General features: G+C 41.9%; 4 protein-coding genes across 6 annotated transcripts; 2 read left to right on the forward strand and 2 right to left on the reverse strand.

Moving 5' to 3' along the window:
- The first annotated feature begins 1,402 nt into the window (after nucleotides 1-1,402).
- fez2 (fasciculation and elongation protein zeta 2) lies at nucleotides 1,403-8,033 on the forward strand. 3 transcript variants are annotated; one of them, XM_041044687.1, is made up of 8 exons: nucleotides 1,403-1,843; nucleotides 3,056-3,164; nucleotides 3,344-3,460; nucleotides 3,618-3,750; nucleotides 4,503-4,768; nucleotides 5,359-5,434; nucleotides 5,513-5,578; nucleotides 6,863-8,033. In XM_041044687.1, exons 1-8 carry the CDS (start codon nucleotides 1,491-1,493, stop codon nucleotides 6,877-6,879), a joined length of 1,137 nt encoding a protein of 378 aa, XP_040900621.1. In that variant the 5' UTR covers nucleotides 1,403-1,490; the 3' UTR covers nucleotides 6,880-8,033. The 3 variants fall into 3 exon arrangements, with proteins under 3 accessions (XP_040900621.1, XP_040900623.1, XP_040900622.1); XM_041044689.1 differs by having other exon boundaries at nucleotides 4,503-4,630; XM_041044688.1 differs by lacking the exon at nucleotides 6,863-8,033 and adding an exon at nucleotides 6,342-6,367.
- A 1,025-nt stretch (nucleotides 8,034-9,058) lies between these two features.
- Nucleotides 9,059-10,620, forward strand: clec3ba (C-type lectin domain family 3, member Ba). Its single transcript, XM_041043409.1, has 3 exons — nucleotides 9,059-9,254; nucleotides 9,398-9,496; nucleotides 9,748-10,620. Exons 1-3 carry the CDS (start codon nucleotides 9,155-9,157, stop codon nucleotides 10,146-10,148), a joined length of 600 nt encoding a protein of 199 aa, XP_040899343.1. The 5' UTR covers nucleotides 9,059-9,154; the 3' UTR covers nucleotides 10,149-10,620.
- Nucleotides 10,621-12,426: 1,806 nt separating this feature from the next.
- On the reverse strand, nucleotides 12,427-18,463 carry LOC121186497 (CUB domain-containing protein 1-like). The gene is made up of 9 exons (XM_041045248.1): nucleotides 18,244-18,463; nucleotides 17,239-17,448; nucleotides 16,745-17,104; nucleotides 16,278-16,646; nucleotides 14,793-14,984; nucleotides 14,314-14,685; nucleotides 13,874-14,230; nucleotides 13,654-13,741; nucleotides 12,427-13,496 (listed from the first exon to the last, which is right to left on the reverse strand). Exons 1-9 carry the CDS (start codon nucleotides 18,371-18,373, stop codon nucleotides 13,061-13,063), a joined length of 2,514 nt encoding a protein of 837 aa, XP_040901182.1. The 5' UTR covers nucleotides 18,374-18,463; the 3' UTR covers nucleotides 12,427-13,060.
- Nucleotides 18,464-19,286: 823 nt separating this feature from the next.
- LOC121186498 (transmembrane protein 158) lies at nucleotides 19,287-20,807 on the reverse strand. Its single transcript, XM_041045249.1, has one exon. It carries the CDS (start codon nucleotides 20,561-20,563, stop codon nucleotides 19,862-19,864), a length of 702 nt encoding a protein of 233 aa, XP_040901183.1. The 5' UTR covers nucleotides 20,564-20,807; the 3' UTR covers nucleotides 19,287-19,861.
- Nucleotides 20,808-27,906: the final 7,099 nt, after the last annotated feature.

Raw genomic sequence — 27,906 nt, forward strand, 5'->3', positions numbered from 1 at the left:
TGTTTATCTCAGTTTGTTTGGAGTCTGTTGCCATTAGCAACGCAGGAAGCGGTTGACACTGTAGAATAAGGTGATGTCCGAATGGTTTCCGTTTCATCCACAGGATGTCGCTGTTTCTCTCCCTCTGTCTCAATTCAGTTCACCATGTTATGCTTTACTGCAATGAATGTCAGGTGAACAATATACAGGTTTAATTCAATAATGAGATGAGGAAAAAAGACTATAATTCATTAAGTTAAATAAAAATAAATAATTAGATAAAAAGAGAAAGAACTTGTTAAAAACTGCAAATATTTCCTTTTCAAGTGTGTGTTCCCTATATATAAAAAGGGAAATTAATTATGTGTCCCTCCGTTTCTTACATGCAATCACACGTTGTATAGCTCAGTTTACTGCATGTCATTCTTTCACTGTTATGTAACTCTGTGAAGTTTGGTAATGACAAATCAAATATCTTAAAGTATTCCTCACTGATATTATAATATTTGCCATTTTTTAAGAGGTAAGTTCATCTCTGTCTCTTCCTCACTTGTCGTGCAGGGACCACAGACTCTTTGCTCTTTTGGTAGCCAGAGATACACTAATTTGTATTCATGGTTTAGGGCCAGATAGCAATTGAATTTGTTTCGCATTTTGGTTTGATTGGTCCAATGTTCCAGATCACCGGGCATCTTTTGGTTGATTTAATAACTTGGTTTACTCTGATTAGAGGTTGGAAGGCAGTGCTGCTCTGAGGTTGAACATTGTTTTTGTCTTATTTGATCAGTAAGTCTCAGGACGAGCTGACAGAAGGGGACTCTTTTGGGGGTTTAGTTCTTGGGTTTGTAGTGCCTGAAATCTCAATGTGTCTTATGGGCTTAATGTTAAAAACCAAAAGATAATTGTTTTAATTCTGCCCTGCATGCATTGGTTGGTATTTTTCTTTGGATGGTTAATATGGGCCTACAGAATTCTGAATGCAGGATCTCTATGAGATGCTTGTCCCACCTGGTATAGTCCTGATAACTGATGGTGATTGGTTGGATTCTACTGTCAAATATTTTAGCTCCAGGTAATCATAACATAAGGTGTGATCTAGAGGGGTGTTTCCTAATTTGAACTGATAAACTTTTACCCTTGTTTGGTGTACATAATGATTTATTAGGGTGTGTAGTGTGTAAACGTGATCTCTCTCACTCTGTCACACAAACACACACACAATTTTTCTATGGTACAAACAGAGTTTGCCTAAAAACCCTTGTAATCTCAACCCCTGTACGAGCTGATAAGTTTAATGAGAAGCTGTGGGGTCTTTACTCCCGGTCCCCGGCGTTACCTTACTTCGTATCCTAAAATCCTGGAGACTGTCACCACTAGTGGGCCCGGTGCAGCCATAGTGTCCGGTGCAGCCTGGCTGTGGGAAGTGAGCGGGCAGACAGACAGGATGCTGAGGCCTGCCAGTCCCACGGCACATCCATCATTTACCCGGAGCTCTTAGGCTGTTCCGGGCTATGGCTGCACCAGTCGCACATTTCGACGACGACTGGCCGGTTTCAGGTGATCTGAACATGGTTTCAGAGCAGGGTCTGCTGCCTCAGAAAGGCCGCGCTGCAGCCGTCGCCACCGCCGCCAACACCACGGGGGAAGCGGCACCGCAGCTCCTCCTGGATGATGATGATGATCTCCCCGAGCTGCACGACAGCAGCTTCTCCCCGGGGGAAACCGGTGCTTTCAGATCCATGGAGGACCTGGTGAGCGAGTTTGACGAGAAGTTATCCGCGTGCTTCCGAAATTTCAACGCCAAGACGGACAGCATCGCTCCCGTGAGTGTGGTCGGAGAGGACACGCTGCTGGAGAAAGACGAGTGAGTGTGTGTGTGTTTGTTTGTTTGTGGCCTGTCCGCAGGCGAGCAGTGTTTTTTAAACGTGTGTGTTTGTGTGTACATGTGTAGAGGCTGCAGCTCGTATTCTGAAAATCATATTACGGTTTTGGTATCAGCAGTGGGATGTTTAATTTCCTGGATCAGGAAGCCAGCATTTCTTTAAAAGGGTTATGGGGCTGCGGTGACAGCCATCTTTGGCCAAGGCATTAAAACTCAGAATATAGGTCTGCTTTAATCCAGTATAATAACAGACCGGAAATCTCAGCTACATTTATTTTCTCCACAGATTCATTCAGCCAAACAGGTGCACCAATATCGACATGGTATCTGTATCTGCCCTTAAAATGTCTTTTGAAAACCGATATTAGCCGATATGGGTAGATTAACGTTCTATTTTTGTTTTTAATGTCGATATTTATGAAACTGGCTCTTTAGTGATTATTTTCTTGAACCACCTTTATTGAATATTTTAGTTTCATATATCATCATACATTCATAAATAGCCTATTGTTATTGCAAATACATGTATACTCTGCAATATAATGTTATTTTGCTCTGAAATTTTTCTGACTAAAGGATTGATAACTTAATCAAGAATATTAGGGCAGCAGCTAATGATTATAAAAATAATCAGTGGCTGCTGTCCTAATATTATTAAGACAATATCACCCACCTGCAGGGCTGTTTCAGATATTGGTCCTGTTCCAAAACCACATATCCATGTGTTACTTTTCCAAAGACATTTAAAGTGTTTAGCTGACAAACTGAGAGTTTCTTAGTGGTTAAAAGAAGTAGGTATGTCATCATTACAAATACATTAAACATTCGCCCAGTGACATGTTGTTGCACAAAAAAGCTTCCATCCTGCAGCTTTGTGTGTTTGTGCTATAAAAATTTAATGATCAGTGACATTTTCAACTTGATGTGGTTCCATGTTGGGGATTACAGGAGTGTGCCATGTCTGTCCTCCCCACCACAACTGCTTAATCTGATTGTGACACATTTGTGTTTCTGTGGCATCTTCTCACAGTCAGTCCCCTGTAGCGCCTCGGCTACAAGGAAAGAAAGTCAGGCTCAGGAAAGAGTTGTAGTCAGAGGATGCAGTTTGTAATGATGATAAGTATGTCAGTACGATTTAACATTTTGCACTGACATGTTTGTTAAGATTTGTTTTGTCTCCTCTTCTCTCCACAGAATGTGGAACGCTTTAACCAGTAACTATGGGCATGTGATGCCGGTGGACTGGAAACAGTCTCGGACGCGTTCCCTCCACACCCCCACATTCAACCTGACAGAGAAACCTGTGAGTGAGTCCACCCCTCCCATCCCATCTTTGTCCCACTTTCCATTCAACCCCCTCCCTCCCCTTTCTCCCTCCCCCGCCAAATCTCTCCTCCGTTCATCTCACAAATCTCAAATATTCATCGTGCCAGGGTTTAGCGCTTTGATTAAATTCCCTCCCCCTGTCCTGTTCCTGGTTAGAGAAAGACTGATGTCACGGCGGCGCTGTCGGACGACGAGGAGCTGAGGGAGCAGCTGGACATGCACTCCATCATTGTCTCCTGCCTTGCAGAGGAGCCTCTTTTTACAGCAGAGCAGGTAAGTTGCATATTAACACCAACCTGGCCTGTCAGCGGTCACAGTGCAGCAGCTCAACATGGCTGAAATCCCTCTGAGATTCCCACAGAGATTTAATAACTGATGTTCAAAGGGATATTATGAGTGCTGATCTCTCTTCCTGTTGACGCTCTCTCAGGTTATTGAGGAGATAGAGGAGATGATGCAGGATTCCCCTGACATGGAAGCAGAGCACAACCCCTCTCAGTCGGACCTCTCGATGCTCTCACTGGACGTCCAGCGGTCCACCAGCAGCTCCAGCTACGAGGAGAGTGAGTGTCCACCAATCAGGATAAATAATCACTATTATATAACATGTTCTATGTGATTCTTTGCTTGTCAAGCCTCATGTTGCGATTTGTTATCAATACACTGGTACATCATCAAAATCCTGAGACATTAAAGGACAACTGTGGTGATATATTATATTTTCTATATTTTTCTCATTGTCAACAAATCCCATAAAAGGACCAAAACCAAAAATGAACTGATCCTATAAACACGACTGTCTGTGTAGCCAGAGTCTGATAATAACTCATTCCTCAGCACACATCAGTGAGCCACACCGTTACACTGGGTGGCATGGTCCTTCATTACAATGAACACGGGCACTGAGCTGATACCAAATGCACTGTCCTGCTGCCGCTTTAAAATAATCAATCGAGCTCCAAACGTGTGTTAATCCACAGCTGAAAATAGTCCCTAAGAAATGCACCGGTTACTCCCCTTCATTTAGCATTATTAAAAAGTGGAATTTTTTTGATTTATGTTTACAGTTTGAGTGGACTTGGGGCTGAGTTTTCTTGGCGTTGGGCTTTTCATGGGATTTACTGACAATAAGAAAAATACAAACTATGGCAAGGTTTGTTCTTTAATGTCATCAGTGCTTTGACACCAGTTTTTTTTATTTTAAATACATGTTCTGTGAATTTTACATCCTATTTTGTTATTTTTGTAGTAAATATAATACAGGTCCAACTTCTACTACTTCACACTCAGCTTTTTTTTCTTGTTTGCGGCGCAGGGGTGAGGACCTTGAGTGTTGCAGAGCTGAACGAACGTCTGGAGGAGACGGAGACGAACATCAGGAGGTTCTCGGAGGAGCTGGTGCAGCAGCTGGCTCTTAGGGATGAGCTGGACTTTGAGAAAGAGGTGAAGAACAGTTTCATCTCAGCGCTCATTGATGTACAGAACCGGCAGAAGGAGCACCGCGAGCTGCTGAAGAAGAAGAAGAAGCTCAAAGGCGGAGCTGGGACGTCGCACGGCCACGCTGAGAAAACTCTGGGATCTGTTAGTACTTTATTCTCACAGTCAGGTTTGAAGGAGACATTACCAGCCTGGTTATGTGTGTTGATGTCTTATTTCCTTATTGATCTCTTGTTTTGTTATACAGAGATATTTTGATGTGATATCTTGAGATCTGTCTTTTCCTCTCACTTTCATGCTGCATTTCTTGTTTTTATTTTCCAACAAACTTTTTCCTGAAATATTTTCCAGTCTTCGATTATCTTTCTCTTCTTACGTTTCTCTGCTTTACTTCCTTCCTCCTCAGCGCTTCAGCATGGAGGGACTCTCCTCCGCCATTCAAAACAGCTTCCGGCAAACTTTTGGGAGTGGGTGCATTGAAAGACAGGTTTACTTCCCATTTCCCTCTCTCTCTGCTGCTGAACTTTAGCCCTCTGCTTCCCTCACTGAAAATATACACATCCTGCTGATCTCAGCTGTCTTCCTTTTTACTCAACCACATCAATCACTTAAAGCAAAGAACAAATCAGACTATGTATTGTTTTTTCTCCAGCATTCATGGGTTAGATTTTCTGCCTTTTTAATTCCTCTCTCTCTGTCTTTGTCACTGTCTTTTTTTTTTTGGTGGTTTACAGTATTTGACCACAGTCATCCCTTATGAGAAAAAGGGACATCCTCCTTCCATTGAGGACCTCCAGATCCTGACCAAGAGTGAGTCTCTTCATCTTTACCAACCATGCTTGAATGTTAGTGGCTGTGACTGATCCATTCACTCCTCTCTCTTCTCAGTTCTACAAGCTATGAGAGATGACAGCGACAAGGTGCCCAGTCTCTTAACAGACTATATTCTCAAAGGTGAGCTTTTCTCTTCATGTATCTATATATCTATTATATATCATGACTGATCAGTATTTAAAGGGCCACATGTGGTTTTGCTTGTTTTAGCCCGTTTACTACAAATTGTCTATACTTAACATTGCTTTTGACAATTTTCATTTTCAAAGTTAAAATTTGTTTCCTACCTCTCAAAATTGCAAAATTGTACAAGAAAATCATCTTGCTGTGATCTGCTTGATATAGAAGATGTACATTCATTGAATGCATCACTCTGAACATCTTTATTTCTTAAGTCAAGTTTGGTCAAGTTACATTTCTGTTGCTTGGTTTTGCAGTTCAGGGCAGCTACTGCTTTGCAAACAATCCGTGTTGGTGTATTTAAAGACACAAAATGTACAATTTGACATTTTGCTGCACAAAATACATTTTTTTATCTTATAATGTTGGAAAAACATATGTAGATGAAAAACCAATAAGAAAATATGAATAGTGTGAAAATAATAATTTGAATCTGGTAGTTAAAAAGTTTGGCTGTTGACTTTGAGGTCTCAAGTGTTGAAGTTCTCACGTTCTCAACACTAGTTTGAGCTTTACCGTGTTGCAATAAGCAAACACCCCTTTTTTTTTTTTGGATATCAACCCAAAAAAGTATTCTTTAGAAAACAATTTGACATTCCTGTAATTCCGTTCTTTCACATACGTTCTGTTTTCACTTCTCATTTCTTTCTCTACTTCTCATGTTCTGCTCTGCCTCGTTAATGTGCCGCGTTACACCGGCTAGCTCTGGTGTGAGCGATGGATGGAGAGGTTTGTGACACATTCACATGTGAATATGCACTGTTGTGGTGTTGTCACTCACGGTGGGAGATCGCCCCCTCTTGACCACTGAAGTGTAGTGCAGTCTGACCCCGATGTTCTCCCTCTCACTGCTCCCCTCTCCCACACAGTGACACAGTGACCGTCTGCAGCATGGTTTATCCCTGTTATTGTCCAGACCTGCAGGCAATGACTCACCGCCATGCATAGCAGAGCTCTGTTTCCCCTTTACTTAACTATTTAGGCACTGTTTTGTAATTATTAGTTGCCTGAAAATATTTACCATTCAGATCACCCAGCCTATGTTTGAGACACGTTTGTTATGCTTGATTTTATTTTCAGTTCAATTTATCAATCTTTAAATAATATAGTGAAACAGGTGTTTTTTTTTTCCTTTTGTTTTTCCTCCTTTGCATCAACTCACACTGAAGCTTCATCCCTGGTCACTCATAGCTCTGTTAATATTCATCTCTGCTGTTATTGCAGTGCTTTGCCCAACGTAGACCAGAGGGATGGTGCCTGATACTCTGCGGAGGCTTCAGATAGTTTACCATGGCAACAAGAGGAAGAGGACTCATTGTATTTTTTTCTCCCCCCAAACATGAAGCACACTTAATTTATTCCTGCATGTTTTTACCTCGAGATGTGTCTATTTTTTTGTTTTATGTTCTTCATTTAGTTGTATTTATTTTATGTGGAGTGTTGTGATTTCACAAACCTTGTGTGTTCCCGTGAATTTTGGCTTCTTTTCGCGTTTTTCTAATTTCCTTGCACTGTGAAAAAGATTCTAAAATGAGAAACTATATGAGAAACATACCCAGACAGATGTACCAGCATAGGAGCTGCACTGTTTGGAAAATATTGAGCTTTGCTTGTTGGTTAGAAGTAAGAGCAAAGCTGCGATGCAAAGGGCTTTGTCTTTATCTTAAGTGCTTCTTATCCACTGAGCAATGAACAATTGCACAAAGCACGTTGAACACAGAAGTGGCAGTAATAGAGAATTATAGAAACAGATTTAAAGTGTTGAGACTGTAAAATTGAAGAGTAAAATAATAAAAAACTTTATTGATCCCCAGAGGGAAATTAAGTATTACAGTGGCGTGTAGGGACAGGATTCAGACAAATAGAAAAATATAGATTAAAAACAATAATAAATTGGTTGCACAAGACAAGTGTGCACAAATACTGAACTGTATGTGCACAAGCATCACATGATTCAGTGCATCCTTCCATGTACCTGCAGACTGTGTGCTGTTTGCTCTCCCATGTTGTCATCTCAGCAGTACACCACATACGTCGTTATTATTCAATGGAGGATGAAGTGCTGATGGGCGAGGTGATGTAGCCTGGACTGAAATGAACTAATTAAGCAACTATGCATTTAAGTGAATACCGAATTGTGACCCATGCACTGTCTGTACTTTTGTGGCGGTGACAGGCTCTGAATCAGAGACTCGAGCGCCAACGTGCCTCCTGTGCACAGGGCAGCGTACACCACGACTGGGCATTGTTTTTCTGTGTGTAATTACAAGCTGCCTTTGCCTTTGCCTGAACTTTTGTACATTATAAATGACTTATTCTCAGTGAATGTGATGTTATTGCTTACAGAATCGGTTTCATCATTCATTTATTTTGTAAATATTTTATTTCAAATATATTGATGAAACCAGTGGCTGTTTGTCTCAATATATTAATATATTCATTTCATTACAGAAATAGTAATAATACTAAACACACAAGACAATAAGCTGAACAGACCTGGGAACTGAATTTAATTTTAAAATTGACGCTATAATGTGGAGTTTACAAAAAATACAACACACCCTCTTTGTGATCTAGCTGTTTGTTTTTGAGCACAGTAAGGCGTAATATGTATTAGTAACAGGTTTTTACATAAAAACTCAAGTGTATTTGCTCATGTTTGGAAGAGGAGTTTTGCATTGCATCACTTTATTGTGTCATTTGGCTGCGAGCTGCGTGTTTTCAGAGAGTGAAACCTGAGCTCACCGAACATTTCGAGGCTCGAACAGTCGGCTCCGTCTCTGCTGGCAGTGGTCACTGAAACTGAAGACTGGTCTCACAGCAAGAGATGAAACATACACAAATATTATTCACAACAGTGCTTCTTCATTATATAAGTCTCTGCCACGTGTCATCTGCACCTCTTCCAGCTCACTGAGGAGATCCAGATGTAGGCCCTGGTTGAAACCCCAAAAACATCCAACCTCTGGCCTGTTGGTGCTCTCAGCAGAAACACTTCAGACCCTTTGGAAGGAAAACAGAAGATGAAATCCACAGCTCATTTAGCAAGCAACTATGAAAAATCACTTTGAAAACTGTTTGTAACATAATAGCTGTTGCTATTAAGTGACACAAAGAGATGCAAATTTTTGATAAAAATGTAAATGATTCAAATTCTGTTTATGTAAGAAGTATGATATAACACACAGAGACGTACACACAGTAACACACAGACAGATAAGGCCTTGCTGTAATTTATCTGCAACCTACAAACATATGGAACCATAGTCATGCTTGTCTGAGCGCCGTTAAACGCTGCACAGTACTGCTCCCCATCCATCTCCCTTCAAAAGCAACACAAACGGCTGTTAAACATCTGTAAAACATTTGTTGACTCTGAGATAAGATTTCCTCATTCAACTCTGTGCCGCCACTCCGGGCGTGTAAAACACAACAGTCTGGCCAAGGCTCAGAGCAGCGAGGGGCGCTTTATTGTGGTGCTGCACCAAAACAGTTTCTTTAAGTGTTTTTCTGAGTATGATGGAGGCTAAAGGGGTTTGCTTGATGTTTTGCCTTCTGCTGCTGGCGCACTGCACACTCCAGCAGACCCCTTCAAAGAGAAAAAATGGCAAGAAAGGTAGGAAAAATGAAAACATTGTCCTCTCTTGTTAAGTCTCTGAGAAAATTTTACAGAACAACACGACTGAACTACTTTGTGAAAGTTCATCAGTAGTGTTGACTGAATGCCTTGTGCTTCTGAATACATTTTTGCTTTTCCAGACTCTGCAAACACTGCTGCGATCGAGGAGCTGAAGAAACAGATCAATGACATTGTCCAGGAGCTGAATTTGTTGAAGGAGCAGCAGGCTTTACAAACAGGTACAGCTCCTGCAAGGAAATTGCTTCACAGATATGACAAGATAATGTGATGCACAGCAGCTGACCACTCTTTTAAAGTACATTTTACAACACTACAAACATGCTACATCCAAAACAGAGGAAGAAAGAGTGACAGACTCTACAGCATCTTATATTTTAAACACTAATCTGGCATCTTCCTAGTGATGCAGAGGCAAATGAAGTCGACAATGACACGTGAAATAGACTGACTCTCAAATTTTCCCCTCCAGTTTGTCTGAAAGGCACAAAGATCCTCGGCAAGTGTTTCCTGGCTGATCCAGTGAAGAAGACTTTCCATGCGGCCAGCGATGACTGCATTGCTAAAGGAGGCAGCCTGAGCACTCCTCTGACAGGAGACGAGAACGACCAGCTCTACAGCTACGTCCGCCAGAGCATCGGCCCCGAGGAGCACATCTGGCTGGGCATCAACGACATGGTGACTGACGGCCAGTGGGTGGACCAATCAGGGTCCAACGTACGCTTCAAGAACTGGGAGACGGAGATCACCCTGCAGCCAGATGGAGGGCGCAGCCAGAACTGTGCCATCCTCTCCACCACAGCCAACGGGAAGTGGTTCGACGAGAGCTGCAGAGCTGAGAAGGCCTCGGTGTGTGAGTTCAACATCGTCTGAGAGTTGCTTTCCGACACCAACATGACTCTGTGCAGATAAACACTCGTGTGAACAGTAAGTGCTGTTGCATTTGAAAGCTATGAAGTACAATTATGCAATACATTGAAAAAATCATCTTTCTCATGCTCACATATTCTTGACCAAGCCATTCAGATGTCAGTAGACTTCACACAGTGGTCTGAGATACACTATGTCACTGTATAAGCTAAACTCATGCCACATAATATTTTACATGTATTCAGTAAACTCATGTTCTCAAATAATCAGATTTTAAACAGATATTCATCAAGGTAAACACCACTGGATGGCTCACCTTTGTTTTATGTATTTTACCACATCTGCTGCTAAATGCCGCCACCTAAACGTCACCATGGTTGCCTTTTCTATGGAACTCTCTTTATTTTCATTTCTGAATGTCAAATTATACTGTTTGTGCTGCATTATATAATGTTAATAAACATGTGTCTCCTCAGTTGCAACCTTCTTATTCTCTTCCTGCTCAAGTCAAAGATTCAGTTCAATTTTTTTACTAATTGTAGGAAAAAAACCCCGAAAATGCTTGGTTGAAAAATTCGTATGTAACAACTAAGGAAAAAACATCAACAACAAGGCTGTTGCAACCAGTGTTAATAACCAACAATTTTATGCTTTTGGGTGGGTGTCGTTTTTTCCTAGTTATTTTGCAAGACCAGTGCAGTGAGAAGGTGAAAAGCAGCCAAAGTTTTCCTTTCAAAATAAGACTCAAAAACACTGGCAATTTGTTTTGACAGTTGAAGTCAAGGGACTTCTTTTCTTCCAAAAGAAGTCACATCTTAAGAATCCACTGGAGGTATGCTGTTTAAGAAGTTCTGAAGGAAAAAGGGGGTCCAATCCGGTACTAGCAAGGTGTACCTAATAAAGTGGCCGATGAGTGTATGTTTACAGTGTTGAAGTGCACTGTCTTAAAGTGAGAAGAATGACACAATTTTCAACTTTAAATGTTGTCTCCCTCTGCTGTTCATTTTCTGAAGTGCAGGAAACTACTTCGCTTTACTAGACAATTTATTCAGTCTCTCTGAACCACCAACCATTTTTTCTCTAACAGGACCTTTTTATTTTGGGTCCACTTGATGTGAAAATGAATATTGTACATAAATATTTCAAAATGTTGAGAGAATATTGTGTATTTCACCAAATGCATCCCAGAAAATCTGAAAACTGTAAAAGTTTATGAAAAACAAACACAAAACAAAAACCCTTGGATGCATGTAACTTGGTTAGTTAGCGCTTGGTGTCTTCCGTGCTCGAAACCTTGTAGTTCCTCGCCGAATGAGTGACTCAAGTCTAACAACAACATGTGAAAAGATCCTGAGCACTCACCACACTCATGTTAAATTATAGCTCTTGTACAGTCTCTCCTTTTAAAGTTACCTGTAATTAATAACAAAGTTCAGTCAGCCAACAAACATACTGACATTTCTTTGTTAGATTACTGCACTTAAGGGTGAATAAAGGATTTTTATTCCATGCCTTTGCAGTCCAACAGAAGGGGTTCATGGTCCTTGACACAACTAACAAAATAAAATATGCTACCAAAGGATTCTCATTCACTGTGGTGCATAAGACTCAAACGAAAAAAAGTCTCTGTGAGACCTGAGAAAAAGATCACTTGGTTAGCAGCTGTCATGACTAGCCCCTAAGGGGGCTGTTCTCTGAACCCTTTTGGTTATGTTTTGAACTCTCTTTTGAACTTTCGGACTCCTGTTAAGTTTTGTTCATAGTTCCTGTTTTATTTTGAAATCATGGCCATTGTGTATCTTGTCTTGTTGGACTTCCTGTCTTTGTCTTGTTTCCCTCCATTTGTGATTGTCTGCCCCGCCCTAAATGGTTTCACCTGTTGCCCGTTGCCTTGTGTATTTAAGTCTCGTATTTCCCTGTGTCTTTGTCATTTCGTCTGTTTCCATGCCTGAGTGTGTATCTGAGTCTGTGTCTTCCCCGTGTTCGTTCCCATACCTGTGCCCTGCGTTTTCTTTCCCCCACTGCATGGACTTACCTTGATTTCCTTTGTTTAGGAAGGAAGTAAGAACTTTTGTATTTTTGTTGTTGTTCCTAAGTGTTTTTCTCCTTCGTGGATGATTTTTGGTTGTTTGAGTTTTGCTCCCTGGCCCTGGACACTTTTTTGGTTTTTGGTTTATTAAAAGTTACTCCTAGCCTGTATTGGGGGTTATTGCTTTTGGGTCCTGGCCTGATTCCTAGTCGCAGCGTAACAGCAGCAGTTCAGTCTTGAGATTTCCAAGAGTGTGGGAACAACAGCACTCATTTTTTATTTATCCCTGGCTGAAAACAACTCTAAAATCCCACACTGTATTAGCAGGAGTGTAATGACCTCTCCGTAAGGCACATTTATGGTGTAATGATATCTAAAAGCACACACAGAGGATTTCATGCACATACACTGCTGCTGCAATCTCCTGCAATACAAGTCACCATCAGTCCATCATGTCCTGATGATGTGGTAATGTGCTATGTATTGCAACAGCAGCGGAGTCCTCTCTATTCAATGCTTTGATAAAAATGAAAAACTCAGCATGTAAACAGCACACAGGTTTGCTCAAACCCACCCATAATAAGTAAAGAGTTCATAAACAAAATATCACAAAATGAAAAACATTCATCTCTTGAGAATATAAGTTATTTGTTATAGTGGAAAAGGTTGGTATAAAAGGGATGGTTAAGAACTAAAAACAAGTTGCAGGCTGCTTTGAACAGGGATATTTTGTGTGTCTGGTTTGGTGCAAATCTACGCTCAAGAAAAAAAAAAAGAGGCTTCTTTCAAGGCTGAACGGCAGGTAATCACACAGATGCCAGGGAATGAAAATCTAAAAGTTCAAGTAGGTCACTTGAAAAGAAGAAAGCTGAATCCAATCTTCTGCTCAGTTCCCTCCCTCTGGCTCAAGCCTCGGCCCCAGATTTGAAGAATGCTCCTCGTCACTTGAGTCCTCAGTCGCATTGTCCACCAGGGGTTTGCTCAGAGGCCTGTCGGGAAGCGGGGGAGCCTGTTGAGATGAGTACCGAAAGGAATGATAAACCCCGACCTCCATGCTGTCTGCACCAGTGCTATCAGACGCCCGCGGCTTATGCGAGTCTGTGTGTCCTGTGAGGGGCCGCTGTGTGTCAGTGTCTCCGTAGACGGCAATCTCCATCCCCTTGCTCAGCAGGTGTGTGTAGACGAGCGTGTCATCAATGGAGGTGTACACATGGGACTCGTTGTCTTCGCGTGTTTTGGGGAAGTTGTTGTGTCCTGGGAGGAACATGGTGCCATTTGGGTTGTAGATGGACACCTGATGATTCAGCTTCTTCTTCTTCTTCCTGTTTTGCAGGAGAGACAAAGTTAAATGAGACGAAATTTTAGAAATGAAGGGGGAAAATCTCTGCGACCTTCAGTATCTTTTCGAAAACACGTAAAAGACAAATATACTGACATTTTGAGTGTGAATAATAAAAGTATAAGTACAGATGCACTTACTTAATCACCACACAGACCACTACCAGCACGATGATGAAGATGACCAACAGGGCAGCCACCACACTCAGGATGATGGTCAACAGAAGGCCTAAATATGAGAAAACAACAACACATACAATCTGAATTCTGAGTGTGTAGAAAATTATTGTCCAAACCAAAAAAAAAAAAAAAAAAAATCTTAACAGTTTGCATAAAACTTTGATGCAAAATCTCCTCTTACTCTTGCTCTCCTGCAGGGTGATCTTGGTGATAACGCTGAAGTGTCCTCTTTCGGGCTTACAGTTGGACATGTTGACGTAGAATGTCTCAGAGACCGTGATCTCGCTCTGAGCCTCCTCGTCCTCCCTGCGGCTGTAGTCCTCCTCCGGGCGGCCGACTCTCTGCACCTTGATGTTGGTGTGGTGGTTATTGCACTTGGGCTGGCTGAGGTTGGCAAACATCACGTGCGCCTCCATCTTTGGGGGCACGGAGACAAACCAGGAGACGGTGGAGTAAGGCTTCATTCCCTCTGGCCAACCAGGAGTAGCCACAAGGACAGCGGTGTCTTTCTTTGAAGATACAGTGAATATGTATCTTTCTGAATGTGAGTTAGAAAGAAAATGAAATGAAATATCACTGAAAAACAATAATTTATTTAATTCATCTGAAGCTAATTGTTACCTGATATCTCCTCTTTAAAACAGGCGTCCAGGATGTTCTTGTAAGACGTCCTCAGTGATTTACTCCCCATGCTGGACACAGTGACAGACATGTTGGTGTGGATTTGGATCTTCTGTATGGCTCCCTGAGGGCAGAAGTGTCCAATAGTGTTGCCATTGTCTTCAGCCACTTTGATAATAATGCTGTCATTGCACTGCTGTCCAGGTAGGGACTGCTTGAGGGGCCCAGAGGGAGAGGTCAGCTCCACGGTCCCGTGCTGGGGAGGACGGAGAATCCAGGTCACACTGCTCAGAGGGGCGGGGAGGCAGCTCGGCAACACAGGCAGCAAGAGACGGACTGGAGTCTTTGGGCAGTCTTTGAGCTGACTGCACTCTGACATGAAAGTAGAGGTCATTGAAATAATTAGGGGTTCAGAAATGAGAGAGCTTTATTTTTCCAGTCTCAGGGAATCCCTGTTAAACACTCATATCTGGATTTACCTATGACTCTCATGGCGGTGACTTGTACGTCTTCAGGAAGGCAGCCCTGGAAAGACAGGTCACTGTCTGAAGTGACTATGATCTTCTCCTTCGTCACAGAGTTTATTTTCATCTCGCAGTCAGAGGCCGGTCTCAGCTTCTGAATGTAAAGAGAGAGTTCCTCCACTTCGCTCAGGTCCACTTTACACGACACTAGAGGAAAAACAGTGAAGCAAGGAAACCACATCGAACAGGAGTTAGAATTTTGAGGAAGTTCTTCCTGCTAATGTGCCACCGCCGTCATTTATGACTCCGCAATAATGCAATTTCAGAGCTCCCCGGACGTGACACCTGAGGACTCAGATAAAGATCACTACGTTACTCATCACACCTCAAAAAATAGGGAAAAAGTTTGTCTCATCTGTGATTCATGGAACGGCAGACTTGTTATAACTCGTTGAGACAATGAAAAAAGAGAAAAAAACATTATTTATACGCATGCCTGCCACAGCACGCAGCACACCTTTTACACTAGCGTCTGAACAGCAAAGTCAATCTGAATCACCCGAAGAAAAAAAAACTGTGCTTTCATTTTCAAATTGATAAATCAAAGTTGATTGACACAGTTTATTTGTCACAATGGCAAAATTTGCAGCTTTAAAGACTCTTTGAGATTTGCTTTCTGTTCTGTATTTAAAGTCTTTATGAAATAAATATTTTGACACTGATCAGACTAACAAATACATTTTTAGATAAAACCACGTGGAGGCAACAGAAACAAGCTGTAAATACTGACATATTAACACCTTATAAGGTTGATATGTCAAACTTATTAACAGTTGTTTTATTACACATCCATCCATCAGACACAAAGCAGCATTAGTGTTCATCTCCAGTTGTGTGTCACTGAGTAATATCTGTCTCTTTAGCAGCTAAATGCTCCACTGTGTTCACCAGCTCTGCTCTAACTGTATCTGTCTGCCGTTTGGTGCTGAGCTGGTGGTCTTCAGAGGGTTTTTAGAGGTTTTTTTAATTAAATTTGAAAACAGCTGCCTGCTGCAGCTGATAAAAGTGTCGAGACTGAACCAAGTTGTGGTTCAAAAACCCAAAACACTACTCGAAAAGACACTAAAACACTACCTAGAGATCATTCTCTGTGGGCTTGTCACTATAGGCAACATTTTTGACATTAGACATAGTCATTGTCATCCATAGTTAATACAAACATACTTATTATTGCAGCTTTAAATTTCAGTTGAATTGGTTTTTGAGCCTTAGAAACAGCCAACATCTCAGTTAGCTTCATTCTCTCAGTGTGGACAAAAACATAATTTGTCCACGTCAAGGTCGACCCAAAATCAAAGCTTTTCTCCTGCTCACAGTCTGTCTAATCGCCTTATATCATAAACATGTAAAATGTGTTAAATTGAGAAACCATGTCTAAGGGCCAAATACTCAACAATACCAAAGCTAAATAACATGATAAATTGCAAATGAGGTACAAACCTGGTAAACTTGTACTTGAAGCAGACACCTGTATATTCAGGGAGAGTCCACGAGAGCCAGCTCTTCTTCTGTCCATCTCACAGTTCCTTAACATCAGGGTGAAGTTCCCCTGATTGTGAGTCGGCTGGGGCTCCATCAGACCCAGCACCGACGCTGCTCTCCCTTTACTGTGGTACTCCACCGCTGCCTCCTTTTTCATACAAGTCGGCTGTGTGAGGTTGAAGAACTTAATGGATGTCTTGTGTTTGCTGGGGACCTGAAAGTACCACTCCATCACATCGTCGTCAGGAAAACTGTCCGGGAAGTTTGGAGAGAACAGCTCTGAGGACGACATCCCTTTTGGTAGCGACAGGGTGATTTTGGCAAGGGCTAGGAGAGAAACAAGTAAATGAAACTGTCAAATAAAGTGACTTTGAAAGACACACAAAAGAGAAGTTGTTCAGATGTGAAAATATAAACCAACTCACACTTAATTTCCTCCCCGACGGACACCTCAAACTGGTCATTTTGCAGCTTCTGCCCTGCTGGGACCTCCACAGAAAAGCTGCCCAGATCCAGAATCTGAGCGCTACTGATAGATCCCGTTCTGCAGTATTTCCCTACGGTCACATTCCCTGTGGTCTGGAAGGCCTGGAGGGTGTAGATGTGCCTGTCTGGACATTTCTCAGATGGATTAATCTCTCTCAGACCCGTCTTGGTGAAGTCAATTTTGAACGCTTTTGGTGCTGTGGCGTTCAGGTTCCAGGTGAACTTGCGGTTAAACTCCAGTAAGGGAAGCGAGCTGGACTCATCCAGAACGATGTGCCCACTGCACGACGTGTTACATTCTGAGGAAAGAAATTTTATAACAAATACATCCACCCATACTGTATCAGTTCAGCAAGATAGTCTGATTACCTTATAAGATAACTTTTCAAATAATACATTTCATTTTCGTTCAAAGAGACTGCAGCACTCTTACCTATGTTGCGGCTAATTTCCACCCTGAACACATCCTGAGGTCTGGAGCATTCAAACTCCACTGAGACAGAAGTGGTGCCTTTTAACAGCAGAGATGCATCACATCGCCGTGAGCTCCCTGCCCCTGTACACACTTTACAACCTTTGACCTGAGTGCTGCTGATGTTGAAGGTGGTGCCTCTGTCAGGGGTGATCATCAGCTTTTGGACCCCTGGATAAAAGATGAAGCTTGAGAATTAGACTGAGAGAAAAGTGATTTAAAAAAAAACAAAAAAAACCATTGAGGTGTAGCTGAAATCAGAATATATAAAGTGATATAAACTTAGCCTTAGATATACGCTTTTATTCACTGTTAACAAAGTCAGTATGACTAACTGGTTGAGATGAGAGATGGGGCCGGCAGCTTGGCTTAAGTCCTCCTGTGACTAACCAGGCCCGCACTGAGCAAACACTGCCATGTTCACACGCCAGCAGCACCTAGTTGAATCAACTCTCCGCTGTCTCACATTTCCTGTTTCACTGTGCTCTTTCTTTTTCTATGTTTGTCTGTATTTGCTCCTCAAGGGGACAAAGCAGACACAACCTGTCATCTCACACATGACACATCAGATTAGCTCTGCGACGGTTTTGGATGGTGAGGATTTTGTTGAGCAAACAGCACAGAAAGCCGCTGAGTCCAGCCTTGGAAAAACAATGAACTCCACGCTGAGACCACAGGACACTGTTGTCATTATTGTCCTTATACTCATCCTGTCGTACAACTTTTGATTTACTCAAATACACCCATTAAAGTCATTCGGGTCCCAACAATCCATCAACGGCCCTGTTAGCAGTAAACAACACAGTAATAACGCATTATAATAATGTCAGATGAGTCTTTCTTCTTACACTCGTCCTTTAATCACTATTAGAACAACACAGTGTCAGATAACAATATTTAAACAGCAGATCCACCATCTTTCACAGTAAACCTGTCCTGCTGGTTAATAATTAAGCTTTAACTTACCTGATACTGCGGAGACGATGCACATAAGAAATAAAATCTGTAGACAGACTCGGACCGCGGACAAGGACATGCTGTCCAACAGTGTGGCTCCGTGACTTCGATCCTGGGGGGAAATCCGCGCACATGTCATGGCCTCTCGTCCGGAGCTGGGCGCTTTATGCGCAACATTTTCCTCTCATTTACGTGAAGATCAACCCGTAGCCTTCGCCTCTGGACTCCTCCGCTTCCTAATCTGTGTGTGTGTCAGCAGCAAGGGAGTGGTAAAATACCAGGTAGTATAAAGGCGTGGCCAGGTCGGCCATTTTGGCAGGTAAAGAGGTCATTAATGCGTTGTAATATAATACGCGATTTTAAAAAAAGTATAACAAATGCAATTTAATAATTTCTCCGAAATATAATCAGTAAATAAAGATTACAGTTAAAAATATTGTTATGATTATAGGTCAGTGTGCACTAATATTAGAGCAGAGAGATAAATAAATATTATTTGCAATAAGGTCAGTATGAATTCACAGGTTTCCAGTATAGAAATGATTCTTAATATATTAATAATTAACAGTGTATATAAAGTACCTACCTGAAGCAGCATTCTATGAAAATGCTGCTCATTATGAATCAGTAAATCAATGAAAGGAAAGAGGATATCTTCAGATATTAAAGTTCAACAGTAATTCAGCACAATTATTTGAAAAAAACTTGAGGTAGTTGGAATTTTTATTATTATTTAATTGGTTCATGTAGCTGTGGATTTATTCAGTGTACTAATACTATAAAAACAATCATTTGTACTAATTGTCTCCTCTATATTTTCAGCCTGGATGGTCAGACACAATATTTTAACAATTTACTTACTCAAAAACTGAACATAAAGAATGATGGATGCAAAGGACATAAGTTAAAGGTGCATCTCTCAGTCTCCAAAGACTGACAATGTGGACTCAAAGCATTCAAACTGGATTCACTTGGAACAGGTATGGAGTAAATTGATTTAGGCTACAGAGAACAGGTCAGAGAAAATCTTAGGTATAGCCTATAATCAATTTTATTTCTCATTTAAACATTAATACAAATACGCACAAATGAACTTGACATTAGAAATCTAACAATTTAAATATCGAAACTCTCCCTAAGTCAGTCATAAACAACATCTATTTTTCAGAATGTATTGGAAATTACACTTACTCTGAACATGACTATAGGTTAACTATACACTGTATGTGACGGCACACCTTAAAGTTCAGTTTTCAGTGCAAAGTTCCTACACATGGGATAAGGCAAAAAACTTTCTAGAAAGATTAAAAACTATACAAACACAGTTTAAAGAGAAAAGTTTGCACAGTTTACGCTGACATAATCTATAGGAAGGCCTACAAGGGTATACAAAACACTCTGGCGTTGGTCCCAGTATAGATTACTATTGGCTAGTATAAGTCCTCATACATTACCTTGGTTGTCCTACTGAGGAGGAGGTCTATTAAGGGTTAAGGAACACCCAAAACTAAAGCATTTGATCCAAAGAGTTCTCCAAACTTCGTCAATCATTCATTCGTGTGAACAGTTGAATGGCTACAATTATAGTATAGGCAGCACAGGCTAATTTATATAAAGATTGTTTCAGTTATCTCGGTCTTCTCTGCTCCATCCCATTAGGCAGAAATCCTGCAATGATCGGCACTGGCCATATGAGAGCAGCAACACTCCACACGATGATGACCAAAGTCATGAAACAAGCCACAAGTGTCGATTCGATGGGCTTTCTGTTCAGCCTCCAACTTTTGTCCCCCTTCAGCTCGTCGAGGCTGAAATCCACGCAGCAGAAAGTGACCTGATCCCCGGTCTGCTGGCCCCTCGACCTGCCCTGACCAAACCTGCGGTACCGGGACATCCCGCAGCCCACGCACAGCCGCAACTCCTGCTGACCCCCGGTGACCCCGAGGTGCTCGATGACGACAGGCGAGATCGCCCTGTTGAAAGACGCGGAGAAAAAAGCCCTTCCGTGGTTGTTGGTGGTGTAGATGAGCACATCACACTGGAAGCCGAAGCTGCTGTCCCAGCGGGCCACCAGCGAGGTGGGCAGGAGTCTCTGGACGCTCACGTTGCACTGGGACAGACTCTGCAGGGAGGAGGCGTCGGGCGAGGTTTCGCTCTCCTCCACAGACCTCTTGGAGAAGCGCACGTCCACCTCCAGGTTGGCCAGAAACCTGTTGGAGGAGTTGATGGGCGGCAGGAGGAGGTCTTCGTCGCTCCAGCCTTGACATCGCTGGAGAAGTCCGGCCACCGCGGTCAGAGCCAGCAGCAGAGTCGGAGAGTTGTTCAGCATGGCACAGGGCGCGTCTCTCCTGCTCGCATGGTGTTGTGACGATCCGCAGGCGACGGGCGAGGCGTTGCAATGTTTGAAAATGCCAGTCACCGGTGATTTTTATTTATTTTTCAAAAAACAAAACAAAAAAAGAAAAACGCATCTCCAGATAGAGAGATTCAATTCCCAGCCCGACTGTAAATGGAAACGTCCAAAGCCTGTCACATGCGCGCATCCCCCCTCCCGTATGATATTTTCCCTCTGACTAGTTCTCCAAATGTGCCGTGCAATCTCTTTACAGGAGAAGCAGGCTGAGCAGCTCTGTGCGCTGCCTTCATCACAGCTCCGAGCTCCACTCCCCCTCTGTCACTTCAGGTGTGAGCGCTGAGCACCAAAACCCAGCGGGGCGGTGAGGGGAGATCCTCCAGTGCGCAGGGACAGAGGCGCCAAGTGCAACACACCCCCTCCAATCAACAATCCTAGCAACATACACACGCTCAGTAAGACAAAATAGCCGACAATCCTCTGTCTCTGTCTGTCTGTCTGTCTGTCTGTCTCCTTTGATCGGGGCGGGGGGGGGGGGGGGGGGGGGGGGAAGAAATGTGGCACACTCTATTTAGACTGCAAAAGACGACATGTGGCACCATACTGGACATATATGAAACATAAAAAAGGGCCATGGCCAAAGAGCTAGTCTCTAAGACTTTTAGTTGGATTTTTTCGTATTCCACCACTTTGGTCCAGACTGAAATATCTCAACACCTGTTTGATGGGTTGTCATGAAAGTTTGTACACACATTCATGGTTCCCGGGTGATGAATCCTTATGACTTCTCTTCTAATGCCACAACGAGATTCACATTAAATATCTCCACTTAAATTGGATGCATTGCCATGAAATTAGCTACACACGCTCAAGTCCCCCTCAGGATGAATTGTTGTTACTTTGGTGAGCTCCTTAGTTTTCCTGTGGCGCCATCATCAGGTCAAAATTTAAGTTTGTCCAACAGTCTCTGAAATTTACTCTGAGTAGTGCCAAAAACAAAACAAAACATCCTGTGTGTTGCAGTTAAACTGACAGAAACACCTTGTTGAAAGAAGGAAAGAGGAGAATATCCAGACTGGTTAGAGCTGACAGAAAGGCTATGGTGACTCAGATAACAATTCTTTACAACTGTGTTGAGCAGAAAAGTTTCTCAGAATGCACAATATAGCCAGCTTTAAGGCAGATGCACTAAAAACAGCAGAAGACCACGCCGGGTTCTTCTCCTGTCAGCCAACGCTGAGCAAAACTGGCCAGTTGAAGACTGGTCTGATGAATCTGTATTTCTGCTAAGACAGCAGATGGTAGGGTCAGAATTTGGCATCAACAGCATGAATCCATGGACCCAACCTGCCTTGTGTCAACAGTCCAGACGGGTGGTGAAAAGATGTGGGAAATGTTTCTTGGCTCATTTTGTCCTGTAAATTCTAACCAATCATGGTTTGAATGCCATAGCCTATCTGAGTTCTATTGCTGACCATGTGCATCCGTTTATGGTAAAAATGACCATCTTCTAATGGCTACACAGCAAAGCACGAAGTAAAAGTCGTTTAAAACTGGTTTTGTAAACATGTCAGTGAGATCAGTTTACTTCAGAGGCCTCTCCAGTCACCAGACCTAAATCCAGTTGAACACCTTTGGGATGTGGTAGAGCAGGAGATTGGCAGCATCACTGTGCAGTTGACAAATGTGCAGAAATCATGTGATGCAATCATTTCAACATGGACCTCATGGAGTCTCAAATGAATGTTTCCAACATCTTGTTGAATCCATGTAATTGAGGCTGTTTTGAGAGCAAATGGAGGAACTACCCAGTATGAGTATGTTGTTCCTAATGAAGTGCCCAGTGAGTGTATTTCTGGAGTTTTGATTTCTGTAAAAGCCACTAAAGCTATGAAACGAGATGAGATTTCAGGTGACACAGGGTAACCAGCAAGGTCACACCAGTAACTTAGACTGTTGTTTCATCAGCGTGATTAAGCTAAAAGCTAAGCAGTTAATCTGCGCTGCCATGCAGGAAAGATTAACTTCTGAACCTTTATCTAATCAGAGTAGATTCACTGAGTTGAGCATGGCCACTGAATAAGCAGACCCTCTGAGTAGCAGGGGCTTAAGAGCTTTGCTCAAGAGCACCTCAGCAGTCGAGATGAGGGAAAGGCAAATGCCGGCTTCTCACTTCCGCACTATGATTTGACCTACGAATCCAAAACCATTGCTTTGTGTATCTGCAAATGTAGTAAAACATATGCCAAGAGCTTCAAAATGTAATCATTTGGATGCATAAGTGTAAATGTGTGTTGAATGTGAAAACGTAGTCATTTGAATGTATTTCCATTCATTCATTCAGCTCAAGGGCCTGGTGCTGTCATGTCACAGTCACACACAGCTTTCTGTGCTCAGTCTGCAAGGACACATTTTATACATAATGTTCACTGGAAAAATCTATCTCATCTATTATTTGTCTTTTTTATCCAGTCAGGATATCAACTCTCCTGGGTGCTGTATACATGACTAGTTACTATAGTTACATGACACTAAACAGAAAAGACTGTAAGGTTTGTTTCTTGACGGTTGTTCTGTAGCTTAATAAAATGACAGGAACTATAATTCCGCACACTCAAGGTTAAAAATAAAGAATTCAGAGCATTTGTATTTATAATTGCTAACTCATATCACTTATTTTTTCTCTCAAATGATTGCAGATTTTTTCTCCTCATGTTTCTTTCTCATAGAGAGGCATAGTCCGGCAGAGATTAAGATTACAAAAGTAGATGCCAACAATTTCTCCCATGGTGTTGCAAAGACTTTGGTTTGGTTGCAGTTGTTTTAGCTACAATAATCACAAGTAGCCTGTCACATGTAACAGCAAAAAGTTTGTACATGTTTTCAGTGCTTATAAGTTTCAAACTCCTATACATGAAAATGTCTCTGAGACCGTCCAACTGTCCAAACTCAATTTGCTTATTTACTCATCTGTTGTCTGCTCTGAGATTTTTGTTTGTTGGTGCTTGTTTCTCTCAGCCATATTGTGCGCTCAGGGACAGCCAGACACATCAATAAACATGTGCCTCCACTGTGCTGGAGCAGCAGGGAGTTTTGTACACAGTGTGTGTCACCTGGCTGCTGTATATCTGATGCTGAAGAGGACACAAACACCCCTGCTCGCCTGCCCTCCCCTCCGCTCTTTGTGTGTTGGTTCCAGCACTTTATCACAAACAGCAAATCTGATTACAATTACAGCTGGGGACACAGCTGCAGTTAATCTCAGCTGTAATAAAAGTTTAAACATTAGGACTCGTGGTTGAACACCTGGTCCATTTTGGCAAGGAGGGTTTCAAGCTGTGGTCACTGTGAGCCATGGTTGGCCCAAATCTCACTGGGCTCCGAGGCAACTGCTCTGTCTCCTAAAAAATTATGCTTATGCAGGTCAGAGTTGAACTGGAAAGATCCGGATGATAGAGGCCAGGACTGACCTTCCTCACCCTGCCAGGACTGTGCACACAGTGTCACACAGCAACATTTTAATCATTTCCTGCTTGTTTCACACGACATCTGAAAATTTCTTGCTCATAATGAAAACTATTACTGTAGATCCCTACATAAATGATAATTTGATTTTGAACATATCAGAGACAATATTTGAACATACCAATGTTTGTAAATGTTGCACTGAATGTATTCTTAGCCTGATCGTGTGCAACATATTAGATGCACCTTGCAAAATAATACAGTTCAGTGCCACAACAACCCGAATTAGAGATTTGAGATCCCAAATAAGGAGCTCTCTGACCTTTTTAAAACAAGATATGGACACTAGAGGCTTCACAAAGGTACAGGGTCATTACATTTGTGTTGTATTTGGAGAGGTTGTCCCTTCCTAATAAAAAAAGAGAAATCACCCCCCCCCCCCCCCCCCCCCCCCCCCCCAATCACTTAACTTCCCATGCATTATGCTTCCGGTAACCATTTTTTAAAGTGGCTTTTAATGGGGACATAATTATGCTTTTTGTCAGTATACTCTTCCAGATAATGTATACATAATGCATCAGAAAAGATCATAAACTATTGACAGAAATGGGTCATTGACCAGAGGCAAAACGGTGATGAATTATTCTCTTTCATCTTTGCAGGCTAGGATATATGAATGGCACTTGTATGAATTGTTTTTTTCTGTGCTGTTTAAATGGTGTAATTTGCTCAGGAGGCCTGCCTCCGTGCATTTGATGTGAGGGCCAGCTGAAGTGAAAGAGGCTCTGGCCTCAATTTACACCTGAAAGCCCTCGTCCTCTTGTCTCCGTTTAACTATGACAGTGTATTCTTCTCAACCGTCTTGCTTTAAAGTGATCATGTAGTTGTTTGGTTCTCTTTCTGCATGCTCCGACATCTCTCTGGTGCTCACAAATACTCCCACACATCTCCCAATGCCAGTCCCTCTGCATCAGATATACTCTCTAGACAATGTACTGGTGAGCGGAGCAAGAAAATGTAAATGACTTTCTTGTTCATTAATTATGCTATAAAAATGTAAATTGCTTTGGTGACAAAAATGCAAATTGGACTAAGATAAAAGTCTCTTGTGCCAAAGGAGAATGTATGAAACATTCATTTTCTCAAAATGCAGCTCTTTATTCAGGAAACCAAAAGGAGGACCTGTTAGTGGCTCCTGGCTGGCGTTCATCAGGTCTGTGCTGGATCAGACACCATTAGTCTGACCCACCGAGTCTCACAGACAACTGACTTAATTAGAAGTTGAGGATTGGGTATATATACTTCCTCATAGCCACAGTGTTCAAGCTCCTCTTTTACAGCCCAGCCTGATAAATCCCCTGTCTGTCTCAAGTAGTCCTGTCATACCACCGATCACTGCCCGGACTCATTGCCACGGCAACAAAACAGAGGTTTTCCCAGAAGCTTGGGAGCAGTGGAAAATATACAATCCGTGTACTCTGTAAAAACAAAAACTTATAACATTACTGTCATTGTTATTTCTATATTTGGTGATCAGAGCAGCCACAGTTATTCATAACAATGCTGTGTTCAGGTCCGATCCAGTGCTGGGGAACCGCCTTTGAAAGGATACCAATTATTTCACACTGAAATAAGTTGTATTATCTTGTAGATGAATCTAATTTGGTTAACTTAAGCTGCTTAGAAAAAGTAGTTCAGACTACTTTGTAAAAAAAAAAAAAGATCAAATACATAATGTACATGTGACATGAAATCACAAATCTTTCGCACGTGCACTACACAAAGGTCAAGTGTGTGTTGGTGGCTGTTTGGCCAACACATAGTCTGGGCCTTCTAAGGATGAGAGAAAAAAGGGGGGCTGGGCTAGTCAGAGGGGTTTCATTTACAGATGAGAAGCAATGGCAAAAACAACAACTAAAAAAATCATTCCTTCGCTTAAATGACCCAAAGTTGAACTACCTGCAAAATTCAGTGAAACTACTGGTTTAATTACATATAGTTCACTGGTCCTGTCACAGTGTGTGACACAGCTACAGCAGAGAGTTTCTTCCTCTCTCATTTCTGTTCTGAAGAAACAATACTAGTCAGAGCGTGACCAGCTCGGGTAGTGAAAGTCGGTGGTCTGCAAGGAGCTGGAGACAAACCGTAAAATCTGAGTAGCACTGTCGCACAGTAATTATAGCAATCATAAGATCCAGAAATGGTTGTGATATAGCTATTAAATTCAGACTGAAATTATCAAACATTTTGAAAAATGTTTCATCAGCACCTGCAAATCAAATCATGTCTTAGTTACATATGGAAGAGGAAAGAGGGTTCATGTGTGAATTTGAATTTGACCAAATGTTTTAACAGAAAGCCTCTGTTACAGACTTACAGACACAAAGATGTGGGGGGATACCTTACAAAAGATGCTGCTAAAGAGTAAAAATCAGCACACAGGATATCAGCCATAGCTGCTCTTACGTTGATCATTCTTTTTTTTTTAAAATGTCTCTTGTGATGCGCCCAGTGCTAATTTGCTTCAGTGCCCCTTTAAGTAAAAGCAGCTATGTTACATCTTAAAAACTACTTAATTAAAATCTACATTAAACATATACTTGAGTAAAAATAGAGCTGTATTATCAGGATAATGTACATAAGGACTGAAAGCTTTTTGAAAATACATCACGCTGTATGTCCTCTTACACAATGTTATGTACTGGATTATCATTACTGCTGCATTAACATGTAAGCAGCAGTTTAATGTTGTAGTCAGCTGGCTTTGTGTAGTCAGTTAAATTTAAGTACTTGTACTTAAGTACTACACTGGTGGGTGGTTGAATCCAGAACAATGCATCACATTTAATAAGATGTTTTGGATGAAAATTTTGTTCTGAAAATTAATTGCTATATTCATCAATGTAGACTCTTATCAGTGTATACATGTTCCTGGGACTCCCTGCAAAGCAGAGCTGTTACTGTGTGTAAATCATTCTTGTAAAATAAAATAAAGTGTATGAAACAGGCTGTCAAATAACTGTGGTGGATCAATAAGTATGGTGTTGACTCCCTGAAATGTTGTAAAAGTATATCACAAACTGGAAATGATCAAGTTTCCAGTTTGTTCTATATCCAGTTTTGAGTAAGTGTACCTAATTACTTTTAACCACTGCTTATTCTTAAACTGTTCATCGTTTTGTTTTGTAATGTTCGTTTACTGTGAAGATTGCCTCACTTTCTCATTGTTAACCTGTTTAACTGTGAGCAATTAAAATGCTCATGAACACATGCAGAAATTTGATTTTTTCACTCAAGGACATAACAAGGTGGCAATTTAAAACTCATTGTATTCGTATCTTAATCAGAGTGCCACCCGAGCCTCGCTTACAGCTGGTTTGAGTGCATCTTCGAGACTGCAGAGGGATCTGCAGGACTGAGGAGCTGTACACTAATTAGCATCATTAATTGCTAAGGAGCTGGATGGGGATCCCGAGAGAAGACATTACAAATGTGTAGTTTTGTAGAACAGCCCGTGTGTTGCAGAATCTGCATTTGTCATCCCAAATGAGTGAAAGTCGTGCGGCAGTGTGAGAAAATTGGAACAGGGTAGATGAGGAAAGAGAGAGGGATGCTGCCAGTGAGTTCCTAACAGTTTCTTTAAGATCTTGTTCCAGCTACAAACCTCCTCATCTCTTCTGTAACACCATGTTTCTCTCTGAGGCCCTTTGTCTTCCATGAGAACAAATAAGTGAAGGACACGCTGTCAATGTGAAATAGGCCCCAGGAAATAACATCACACTCATCAGGCTCTCTGAAGCGCGGTCAGAGGCGCAGAGAGTCCTATCAGCCCGCTCCTTGCCGGTCTCAGGAAA

Source organism: Toxotes jaculatrix, chromosome 8, assembly GCF_017976425.1.
Source record: "Toxotes jaculatrix isolate fToxJac2 chromosome 8, fToxJac2.pri, whole genome shotgun sequence".
In the NCBI taxonomy this organism is placed as follows: Eukaryota; Metazoa; Chordata; class Actinopteri; family Toxotidae; genus Toxotes; species Toxotes jaculatrix.